We start from the raw sequence: 12,148 nt of genomic DNA, 5'->3' as shown, positions 1-12,148 counted from the left end.
CCACCATCAATTCACTCGAGACATGAGTAGAAGTAAACCGTGGCTTTAATCAACTTAGAACAGTGCCTGCCTGCCTGCGACTGATCCAATACTGAGAACCGCCTGCAGGTCGACTGCTCTTTATACCTCCCTTCAAGGGGAGGCGCCATGGGCGGAGCCCATACAGACCCCAACATGTTCCCCTATGGATAATGGCATACAATGGCCCATAGGAGAAGCCCACAAGGGCAACAGCATAGCACAGATACAAATACAAGGGCAACAGCACAGATACAAATACAATGGTGGATTATTGGTATAATACATTCACCCCCTGTTAAAAAAATGAAGTCCGGCTGGGGTGACGGGTTCATAAGTTCAGCCGGTCCGACGCACGGATTGTGCGCTGTGATCGCCGAAGCTCTGGCGTTGTTGCTGGCCCGGGTGTCGAACTCGACCGTGCTGGCATTGGTAGTGAGGGCGCCGGTGCGGGTACAGACGTGGACTCCGGGAGCATCTCTTCTGGAGCTTCATTCCTGTGGATCGGTGAAGGGGGGATGGCGGGCGAGAGGGAGCGCGGGAGCCATGTAGGGGCGGGGGCGCTGGTCATGGTAGGTTGGGCGGGATATGGTGGAGGGGCGGTGGTGGTGGTGGAACCGGCGGGTACCAGGTGCCGGAGGGAGACAGTATCCTGTCGGCCATCAGGGTATTCGATATAAGCGTACTGGGGGTTGGAGTGTAGGAGCTGGACCCTCTACCAGAGGATCGGACTTTTGGCTCCTGACGTGCTTTCGGAGTAGGACTGGCCCCGGTGTCTTCAGCCAGGACGGAAGCGAGGCCCCTGAGGTGGATCTCCGAGGGAAAACAAATAGGAGGTCATGAGGGGTCTCGTTTGTGGCCGTGCAAAATAGGGACTTAATAGAGTGGAGTGCATCGGGGAGGACCTCCTGCCAGTGAGAAACTGGGAGATTCCTGGACCGCAGGGCCAGTAGGACAGTCTTCCAGACCGTCGCGTTCTCCCTCTCCACCTGCCCGTTTCTCCTGGGGTTATAACTGGTAGTCCTGCTCGAGGCGATGTCCTTACTGAGCAGGTACTGACGCAGTTCGTCGCTCATGAACGACGAGTCCCGGTCACTGTGGTCATAATTGGGGAAACCAAACAGGGTGAAGACACTGTGTAGGGCTTTAATGACGGTGGACGTGATCATGTCGGGGCAAGGGATTGCAAAGGGGAAGCGGGAGAACTCATCAATAATATTGAGGAAATATGTACTGCGGTTATTGGAGGGGAGGGGCCCTTTGAAATCGATACTGAGGCGCTCAAAGGGCTGGGATGCCTTTACCAGGTGGGCTTTATCCGGTCGATAGAAGTGCGGTTTACACTCCGCACAGATCGGGCAGTCCCTGGTCATGGCTCTGACCTCCTCAGTGGAGTAAGGCAGGTTGCGGGCCTTGATGTAGTGGAGAAGCCGTGTGACCTCCGGGTGGCAGAGGTCATCGTGGATAGCCCGTAGTCGGTCATCTTGCGCGCTGGCGCATGTGCCACGGGACAGGGCATCTGGGAGCTCGTTGAGCTTCCCAGGACGATATACTATATCGTAATTATAGGTGGAGAGTTCGATCCTCCACCTCCAGATCTTATCGTTCTTGATTTTGCCCCACTGCGTATTGTCAAACATGAAGGCTACCGATCGTTGATCGGTGACGAGGATAAACCTCCTACCAGCGAGGTAGTGCCTCCAGTGCCGTACGGCTTCCACGATGGCTTGGGCCTCCTTCTCGACTGAGGAGTGCCGAATTTCAGAGGTGGTGAGGGTGCGCGAAAAAACGCCACCGGTCTGCCTGCTTGATTGAGGGTAGCGGCGAGAACGACCTCTGATACGTCGCTCTCCACCTGGAAGGGGACGGACTCGTCCACCGCGAGCATCGCGTCTTTGGCGATGTCTGCCTTGATGCAGCTGAAGGCCTGGCGAGCCTCAGTTGCCAGTGGAAAGATGGTGGCCTTGATTAGTGGGCGGGCTTTATCCGCATAGTTGGGGACCCACTGGGCATAATATGAAAAGAACCCGAGGCACTTCTTCAGGGCCTTGGGGCAGTGGGGGAGGGGAAGTTGCAGGAGGGGGCGCATACGGTCAGGGTCGGGTCCTAGAACCCCGTTTTCCACGATGTAGCCGAGGATGGCGAGTCTGGTTGTGCGGAAAATGCATTTCTCCTTGTTGTACATGAGGTTTAGGCTTTGGGCGGTTTGGGGAAATCTGTGGAGGTTGGCGTCGTGGTCCTGCTGATCATGGCCGCAGATGGTGACATTGTCCAAGTGCGTAAATGTGGCCCGCAGCCCGTACTGGTCCACCATTCGGTCCATTGTTCTTTGGAACACCGAAACCCCGTTCGTGATGCCAAAGGGGACCCGGAGGAAGTGGAAGAGGCGGCCGTTTGCCTCAAAAGACGTGTCGTGGCGGTTCTCCGGGTGGATTGGGAGCTGGTGGTATGCAGACTTCAGATCCACCGTGGTAGTGGTAGTGTGCGATCTGGTTTACCATGTCTGCAATCCGGGGAAGGGGGTACGCATCGAGTTTATGGTTTGGCTGTAATTTACAACCATCCGGTTCTTTTCCCCGGGTTTGATGACCACCACCTAAGCTCTCCAGGGGCTACTGCTGGCCTTGATGACTCCCTCCCGCAAGAGTCGCTGGACCTCGGACCTGATAAAAGTCCTGTCCTGTATGCTATACCGCCTGCTTCTGGTGGCGACTGGTTTGCAGTCTGCGGTGAGGTTTGCGAAGAGTTAGGGAGGGTCGACTTTTAGGGTCGCGAGGCTGCATATGATGAGTGGGGGTAGGGGCCCCCCGAACTTCAGGGTTAAGCTCCTGAGGTTGCATTGGAAATCTAGTCCCAATAGGTGAGGAGAGCAGAGGTCTGGGAGCACATATAATTTAAAATTGGCGTATTGCTAATGTTGCGGTAGTGCACCCTCGGATTTGCACCGAGTGCGACCCAGAGGGGAGGGAGATGGTTTGGTGCGCCCGAGAAAATTGGGAGCGAGTAGCGTCTTACCATGTCCGGGTGAATGAAGCTCTCTGTGCTCCTGGAGTCGAAAAGGCAAGGCGGCTCGTGCCCGTTTACCCCAACGGTCATCATGGAGCTCCGGAGGTGCTTGGGTTGCGACTGGTCCAGGGTGACCACGCTAAGTTGCGGGTAGCCGGGGTGGTCGGAGGTGCTGGGGTGGCTCCGCGATGGCTGCCCTTGTTGATCGTACACGTCGAGCGGCGTAGCAGCTGGCGGCCAAGGTGACAGCCCCCGTTGGTGGAGGGTGGCGGGCAGTGAGGAAGATGGTGTCCAAGATGGCGGCCCCCATGGATCGCATGTGGCCGGCCGCGTGGGGGAGGATGGCCAAGATGGCGGCCCCCATGGATCGCATGTGGCCGGCCGCGTGGGGGAGGATGGCCAGGATGGCGGCCTCCGTGTGTCGCACGTGCTGTGAGGCCTGGAAGATGGCCGCCCCCACGGATAGCACGAGGCTGATGACGCGTCTACAGGGGGTGGAGTCGGCAGACACGCTGCCACACAGCGGGGTCTGCGGGCCTGAGAGTCTGAGGATCGGGCCTGTGAGTTAGAGTTCTTGGACCTGGCCAGGCAAACTTTGGTGAAATGTCCTTTTCTCCCGCAGCTGCTGCAGTTCACGTTACAGGCCGGGCAGCGCTGCCGGGGGTGTTGGGACTGGTCGCAGAAATAGCAGGATAGCCCCCCATGGTGGGTGGACGGCTGCGCGGCACAGGCCTGGGGTAGTCTTTGGTCGGGGGTCCACGAGGGGGTCGCGTGGTCAGCCGGGAACGCGTTAAGGCTCTGGAATGCTACTTCCAGGGAGCAGGCTAACTTTACCGTCTGATCCAGGTCCAGGGCCCTTTTCGAGTAGGCGCTGTCTCACGTAGTTGGACCAGACCCCCGCCACGTAGACGTCTCGGACGGCGAGTTCCATATGTTCAGTGGCCGTAATGGCCTGGTAGTTGCAGCTGCGTGCGAGGACTTTGAGGTCGCGTAGGTAGTCATCTAGCGATTCCCCGGGACGCTGGCGGCGAGTGGTGAGGATGTGTCGCGCTTAGACCTCATTCACGGGCCATACATAGAGGCGTTCGAGCATCGCGAGGGTGTCTGCGTAGGAGGAGGCCTCGTCGAGTTGAACAGCGATTCGATGGCTCACCCGTGTGTGGAGGAGGCTCAGCTTCTGTTCGTCGGTGACGGAAGGCGTGGAGGTGGCTGCGAGATAGGCCTTGAAGCAGCGGAGCCAGTGCGAAAAAATTTCTTTCGCCTCCGCGGCAGGTGGATCGAGTTCCAGTCGGTCAGGTTTGAGGGCCGATTCCATAGTTGCGTTTAAGTTGATTAAATTGATGCGACCATCAATTCACTCGAGACATGAGTAGAAGTAAACCGTGGCTTTAATCAACTTAGAACAGTGCCTGCCTGCGACTGATCCAATACTGAGAGCCACCTACAGGTCGACTGCTCTTTATACCTCCCTTCAAGGGGAGGAGCCATGGGCGGAGCCCATACATGCCCCAACATGTTCCCCTATGGATAATACCATACAATCGCCCAGAGGAGAAGCCCACAAGGGCAACAGCATAGCACAGATACAAATACAAGGGCAACAGCACAGATACAAATACAATGGTGGATTATTGGTATAATACATTCACCACAGAGATTATCAGGAACTAGGAACAAAATGAATGACCAGGACCTCAAGGGTTTTAATCTCTGGAATATTACCCGAGCCATGTGAAAATTGGCATAGAGATAAGAAAATCAGGGAAGTAAACACGTTGCTATAGGAGTGGTGCGGAAAAGAGGGGGTTCCATTTCATGGGACACTGGCATCAGTATTGGGACAGAAAGGAGCTGTACCATTGGGACAGGTCTGGGATCAATGTCCTAGCAGAAAGACCAAATAGGGTGGTCACAGGGACTTTAGTAAATGGGGGGAGGCCTCTGGGGAAGTCAATAACCGTTTCAAAAACAAGTCACAGGACCGAGAGTAAAGAAAGTCAGGAATCCTACTTCAGGTCGCAGGTAATAGCAAAGCTATAATAAGTATATCGATTAAACCAGAAGAAAGAAATAATAAAATGGATGAATAAGGCATCAGTGCTGAGGGACCGGTTACAGTGTATAGAGTTCAATATGCAAATGTATGGAGTGTAAAGAATAAATTAAATGAGCTGCAGGCTCAAATGCAAATTGGAGATTACAATATAGTGTCTATTACTGAGACATGGCTGCGGAATGGTCAGGACTGGGAACTTAATAAACCAGGTTATAAAGTTTACGGATGGTAGGGAAAATGGCAGGGTACAGGGGTGGTTTGGTGGGGAGTAGCCTTACTGATTAGAAACGGAATCAATTCATTAGTAAGAGAGGAAGGGAAAGTATCCAGGTGAGATAGTGTGGATACAGGAAGAGTAAAGGATCTAAATTGTAATGGGTGTTGTGTACAGATCCTCTGGCAGCAGTTTGGAAGTGTAAGATTGTATAAATACAGAAATGACGCAAGTGTGTTGCAAAGACAAAGGAGTATTAATGAGGGATTTTAACTTTAACATACAATGGGAGAGGTAGTCAAGCACCTATCGGAAAGGTAGTAAATTTCTGGAGTGTGTCAGGGATAATTTCCGATGACAGTATGTCCAAGGGGGGGCGGGGCAAGCAATATTGGATTTAGTAATGAGCCGGATTTAATTAGTAACCTAATTATCAAATAGTGATCATAACATGACCAAGTACAATGCAATGTTTGAAAGTGAAATTTAGATTTTTTAAAATAATATTTATTGTCACAAGTAGGCTTACATTAACATTACAATGAAGTTACTGTGAAAAGCCCCTAGTCGCCACATTCCGGCGCCTGTTCGGTACACAGAGAGAGAATTCGGAATAGCCAAATTCCCAACAGCACATCTTTTGGGACTTGTGGGAGGAAACCGAAGCATCCGGAGGAAACCCACACAGACACAGGGAGAACGTGCAGACTCCGCACGGACAGTGACCCAAGCCGGGAATCGAACCTGAGACCCTGGCGCTGTGAATCAACTGTGCTACCGTGCTGAATGTATGGTTCTGCGTGTGTTATCAGTGACAAAGAGATGTGACAGAGACTGTCCACAGTAAACTGGGAAAATCTGCTAATGGGTTAAGCAACTGAAGAACAGTGGAAGTCTTTAAAGAAACATTTAACACAATACACAGCCAGTTTATATCCCTGAGAGGGAAAAGCGCCACTTCACAGAAAAAACAGACATCGACAACTAAAGAGATACGGGAAAGCATAAAACTAAAAAAAAGGGCTTGGAAAATAAAAAACAACACAGATTTTAGTTGAATGGGAAAGATACAGAGACCAGTAAAAGTCCATAAAACAATGTATAAGAGCCACTAGAAGGATTATTAAAGAAAACTTACAAGGGACATCAAAATCATTAAGAAGATGTTTTATAGTTGCATAAAGGGAAAGTAGGTGAGCAGGAACAATGTTGGCCTGCTAAAGACTGGGGAAATGGCAGACTTGTTGAATAATTATTTTGCCTCAGTATTTAACAGCAGTAAATGAGGAAAGCTTGCCGGAGGTCCTGAGGACATTGATTGGGATTGGGACATGGACTGAATAAAATTACCTTAAGCAAAGCATTGGTAATGAGGAAATTCTTGGAACGAAAGAGTGACAAATCCCCAGGACTTGCTGGATTTCATCAGAAGATATTAAAGGAAATAGGAGAAAATATTTGTCGATGCCCTAACTATAATCTTTCAGAGTTCCCTAGATTTAGGAGTCATCCCTCTGGTTTGGAAAATTGCTCATGTCACTCTGCTTTTTAAGAAGGGTGAAAGAGGAAAACTAGGGAATTACAGACCAGCTGGCCTAACATCTGTGGTGGGGAAATTGTTGGAATCTATAAGCAAGGATAGGCTAACTGAACACCTTAGAAGCATGGATTCATGACAGGTAGGCCATGCCTGACAAACGTCATTGAATTTTTGAAGAGGTGACTAAGGTAGTGAACAGGAGAATGTTGTTTGTATAGACTTCCAGAAGGCATTGGATAAAGTCTCACATAAGAGACTGTCAATTAAGGTAGAAGCCCATGGAATTGAGGACAAGTTATTGACATGGCTGGGAAATTGGGTTGAGCGGCAGGCAACAGAAAGTAGGGATAATGGTAGGTGCTCAAATTGGCAGGATGTGACTAGTGGTGTTGTACAAGGATCTGTGTTAGGGCCTCAATTGTCACATTAATTAATGACTTGGACAATGGCTTAGAAAGTCATACATCCAGATTTGCTGATGACGCAAAGTTGGGTGGCATTGAACACCGTGTAGATGATAGCATAAAATTACAAAGGGTTATTGATAGACTAGGTGAATGGGCAGAACTGTAGCAGATAGATTTCATTGTGAGCAAGTGTGAGGTTATCCATTTTGGACCAAAAAAGAATAGATCAGGGTACTTTCCAGATGGTATGAAGCTAAATTCAGTGGGTGGCCAAAGAGACATGGAGGTTCAGGTGATATTTAAAATGTCACGAACCAGTGCAGAAAATAATGAAGAAGGCTAATGGAACGCTGGCCTTTATATCTAGAGTGTAGGGATGCAGAAGTTATGCTGTAGCTTTACAAAACTCTGGTTATACTTGGAATACCGTGAACAGATCTGGGCCACACCTTAGGAAGGATATTTTGGCCTGGGAGAGTGTATGACGTAGGTTTACAAGGGCGATTCCTGGACTTTCAGGTGTTAAGCTATGAGGAGAAATTATACAAATTAGGCCTGTCTTTAGAATTTAAAGATTATGGGGGGACCTGATCAAAATCTTCAAGATAGTAACAGGAAAAGACAGCCGGTAAACTGTTTCCACTGGTTGTAGATTCCTGAACCAGGCAACATAGTGGTAGCACTGTTGCTTCACTGCTCCAGGGTCCCAGGTTTGATTCCCGGCTTTGTGCGGAGTCTGCACGTTCTCCTCGTGTCTCTGTGGGTTTTCTCCGGTGCTCTGGTTTCCTCCCACAAGTCCAGAAAGACGTGCTGTTAGGTAATTTGGACATTCTGAATTCCCCCTCCGTGTGCCCAAACAGGCGCCGGAATGTGGTGACTAGGCGCTTTTCACAGTAACTTCATTGCAGTGTTAATGTAAGCTTATTTGTGATAATAAAGAATATTATTAGTTAAAAATATTAGGGTCAGACCATTCAGGAAAGATGTTAGGAAGTACTTCTAGGTTTGGAACTCTCGTCACAAACTGCAATTGATGCTAGATCAGTTGTTAATTTTAAGTCTGAGATCAATGAATTTTGTAAAGCAACGGTACTAAGGGATATGGGCCAAAATCAGGCATATGGAGTTAGGCCACAGATCAACCATCATTGAATGGCAGAGCAGACTTGAGGGGCTGAACAACCTACTCCTGTTCCTATGTTCCCCCTGTTTCTATGTTCCTATAATTTGTTATCTGGAATGCCTGGCCTGAAATGGTGTAGAAGGGGATTCGGTAATAATTATACACAGACATGCTCCAACATTTTCACTGTAATTACTTTCTATGTTTTTAATTTTTAGGATACATGGAAAGGTTTACAGATTGGGACTACAAAATTGTACCGTAGAATGGCTTGCACCAGGTTTGTACTTAGCCATTTCTTCTGATTTTCTTGTCTTAACAGTACTTGCTGCACAATTTCTGTAGCTTATGGGAAGGAAAAGATGACTGACTCCTCCTGCGAGTTAAACTCTTGGTTGAATGTAAGGAAGTGTGCAAAAACAGCAACAAACACTTGGCGTGATTCACCAGAAAGATTTTGAAGCGTGGTAGCGAGCGGGAACTGCTGTGAGCTTCCTCCCGTCCGATGCGGTGAGACCGAGAACACTATCCAACCCCCCCCCACAGCTATCAAGGTTGAGCAGCACTTAAGCAGCACTTGCATGGTCAGCCCCACTCAGCTCGTAGCCATGGAGCCAAGAAGACCGGCACCAAGATTTGGGGATGCGGAGCTGGGGAGGCTCCAAGATGCAGTGGAGGCCAGCAGTGATGTCCTGTTCCCCCGAGGGTCCCGGAGGGTGAGCCACAGGGCAGCCAGTGCCGCCTGGGACAAAGTGGCAGCGGCCGTAAGATTGGGTAGTGTGACCAGGGGGACTGGTTAACGACCTACAACGGGCAGCAAGGGTGAGTTGACAGCAACCCCCCCCCCCCCCCCGGTACCCTTCGCACCCCCCATCCGCCCCCCGCACCCACCCACACTGTGATCCACGCATGTGGCTAATGATGCCCTCTCTGAATCTCCTCAGAAGCTCTCCCAGAATCGCTGGGAGAGGGCACAGAGTGGTGGAGGGGTGCTGGACATAAGAATCCTCACTACATTTGAGGAAGGGGTCCTGGAGGTGATGGCGTGGCCGAGAACAGAGAGGCCACCAATGGAGAGGTCGGCACACACCACAGAGGTGAGGATCCACCGGGCCCCACCTGGGTGGACTGTCACACGTGAGTTTTAATGCCATACAGACTGACCCATCCCTCCCACTGACCACATGGTCATTCTCTGGCAGGACATCCTGCCGACGGCGACGGCCCATCCGGGGTGCCGGCTGATGGAGATGTTGGGGAGCGACCAGGACATTCAGAAGGAGATGTCAGTGGCACTCCAGCAGGTCCATAGCCGATTGGAGGAGACCCAGAGGTTACATATGGAGGAGATGTCGCCAGCAATGCTTGGCACCAAGGTCAACACTGGTGGCGACCGAAGTGGAGAGCCTGGTGCATGATGTCGGCAGTATGATGTCCAAGGCCTTGGCGCAGTCGGTGCCGGCCATGGCTGAGGGCCTTGGCAGACTGTCCAACCCGCTGGGGGACATGACCCAGTACCAGGCTGACCTTAATGAGATGCTGAGGTGTTGCGGGACATGTTCCACTCTCAGACGGGAATGGCCGAGGCACTGCAGAGTTTGCCCCAGTCGCAGGTGGGCATTGCCGAGTCAGTACAGACCATGGCCTAATCACTGAGTTTCATCACCGATGGTGTCGATACCATGGTGCAGACAATGGGGAGCCACCAGGCCTGGCACAGCCAAATGACGCAGGGGCAGCTGGGAATCAATTCAGCTGCCCCACCATCCCTGTGGACACCATATGGGAGGAAGGGGTGCTGGGTGGCAACCCGGACCATTCCTGTGGACCGGCAATAGTGGCCACCAGCTCCACTGGTTTCCACCCCTCTGATGAGGCCGCGTCTCACAGCCAGCACCCGGAACAGGGCGACACGGCTGTGCATGTACTGCCGTCAAGTGCCTTGGGGCCCTCTGGCCCCAGAGGACGCCCGCCAGGGGCATTGAAGGCCACGGGACAAGGTAAGCAGCTTCACTTCTGATGTGCACCCTGGGGCACACCGAGACGTAGCGATAGAGGTAGGAAGCCAAAGCATATTGAGGATCGCTGAGGGCACTGGCGAGGGTGGGTGGGGGCAAGGAATGGCGTGGGCGTTTGGGGGAGGGGGCTTTTTGGGGAGGACGGGGAGGGGGAGGATAGTGGGGCAGCACCATCAGGATAGTGGGGCTCTGGTGTACACTTGGACGAGGAACATTAATAATAATAATCTTTATTGTCACAAGTAGGCTTACATTAACACTGCAATGAAGTTACTGTGAAAAGCCCCTAGTTGTCACATTCCGGCACCTGTTTGGGTACACAGAGGGAGAATTCAGAATGTCCAAATTACCTAACAGCATGTCTTTCGGGACGTGTGGGAGGAAATCGGAGCACCCGGAGGAAACCCACTTAGACACGGGGAGAGCACAATGACCCAAGCCAGGATTTGAACCTGGGACCCTGGAGCTGTGAAGCAACAGTGCCACCATCATAACCCCTCATCACAACCAGTATGACACCTCTGGCTCTTTGTTCTGCAATGTAAGCCGACCACCAATAGCATCCCCCAGACTTGCCCCCTGTCACACCCTGCCCACGCACACCCGGTCACAGACATGTTGCCCGCGGCTGTGCCACATCCCCTGGACGTTCCGAGGTTGGCAGCTGTGGCTGTGGTGCTGCCTCCCGCAGTGTTCAAGCACAATGTCCATGCATCAAGGTGTGATTGGGATGCAAGGCAATGAGCCGCACGTGCTACCTGTCCCGCCCACCCACGGGGATCCACTTGGGATGTGTGAAGTGCTCACTTAACCACAATTCCCTATTAGCAATTGTCTTCGGCCGCATGACCAGAGGCCTCCATGGTCAGTGGGAGTTGTGGCTGGTCAATGGGGCAGAGGCTAGGGCTTCCCCCCGGTACGGGAAAACACGGTACAGTGGTTGGCATGGCGGATCTGCGCATGCTCGCAACCCCCATGGTGCCCACCCCCAACCCGGGCTGCACTCACTGGTTGCCCCCCCATCCCAGAGCACAGGGGCAGTGCCCCTGGGCTCATTGCCTGTGAGCGAAGATGGCTGCTCACCTCCTCTGCTCCCTGCAGCAGCCCATCCACCAAGTTCACATTTTTCAAAAGGACTACGAATTGGTGCCAGCGTGGCCATTTGCTGAGGAGGCCGCTGAATCACGGGAGGCCGTTAGTTATGGGGTGACTCCAGTTAATTATATGGAAATTGGGCTTGAGTGGTGATAATTGGTTTCTCGCCTCACTCCGGTGAGATCCGATTTCGCCGAGGGGAGTGGGCCGTTGCCAATGGTTTGGCGCCCGGTACAGCTTTCGTTTTTTTGAAAAGATAATTTATTGAAGGTATATCCAGAAAATACAAAATATACAAAAACAGGAATAGTCTATAATACAAAACAATACCGAACACTCCATTACATATCAATAATGCATATAACACTATAGCAATGTGACACAGTAGAAGCCCCATATGTACAAGTACATCAGCCACACCCCCAAAGAATTTTTAAAAAAACAAAATAGAGTACCCCCTATCCCTTAACAACCAATGGTTACTGTACTGCATCACCCCCCTACTCTCTCTCTCTCTCTCTCTCTCTCTCTCTCTCTCTCCCCCCCCCCCCCCCCCCCCCCCCCCCCCACCGCTGATGTTCTAATACCTCTTGAAAAAGCCGATGAATAGCTTGCACCACCTCACAAAGATTCCCTCATCCATACCTCTTATGGCGAACTTAATTCTGTCC

The 12,148-nt window shown here is 51.6% G+C and overlaps 1 protein-coding gene across 1 annotated transcript in view; it reads left to right on the top strand.

The window, feature by feature from the left end:
- marc1 (mitochondrial amidoxime reducing component 1) overlaps positions 1 to 12,148 on the top strand; it is a 68,289-nt gene that overhangs the window by 44,827 nt on the left and 11,314 nt on the right. The window contains exon 5 of the mRNA XM_072508376.1: positions 8,583 to 8,644. Coding sequence (XP_072364477.1) covers positions 8,583 to 8,644 — 62 coding nt within the window. The remainder of the gene's footprint in view (positions 1 to 8,582; positions 8,645 to 12,148) is intronic.

Source organism: Scyliorhinus torazame, chromosome 1, assembly GCF_047496885.1.
Source record: "Scyliorhinus torazame isolate Kashiwa2021f chromosome 1, sScyTor2.1, whole genome shotgun sequence".
NCBI lineage: Eukaryota > Metazoa > Chordata > Chondrichthyes > Carcharhiniformes > Scyliorhinidae > Scyliorhinus > Scyliorhinus torazame.
This window is presented reverse-complemented; position numbering and strand designations above follow the sequence as displayed.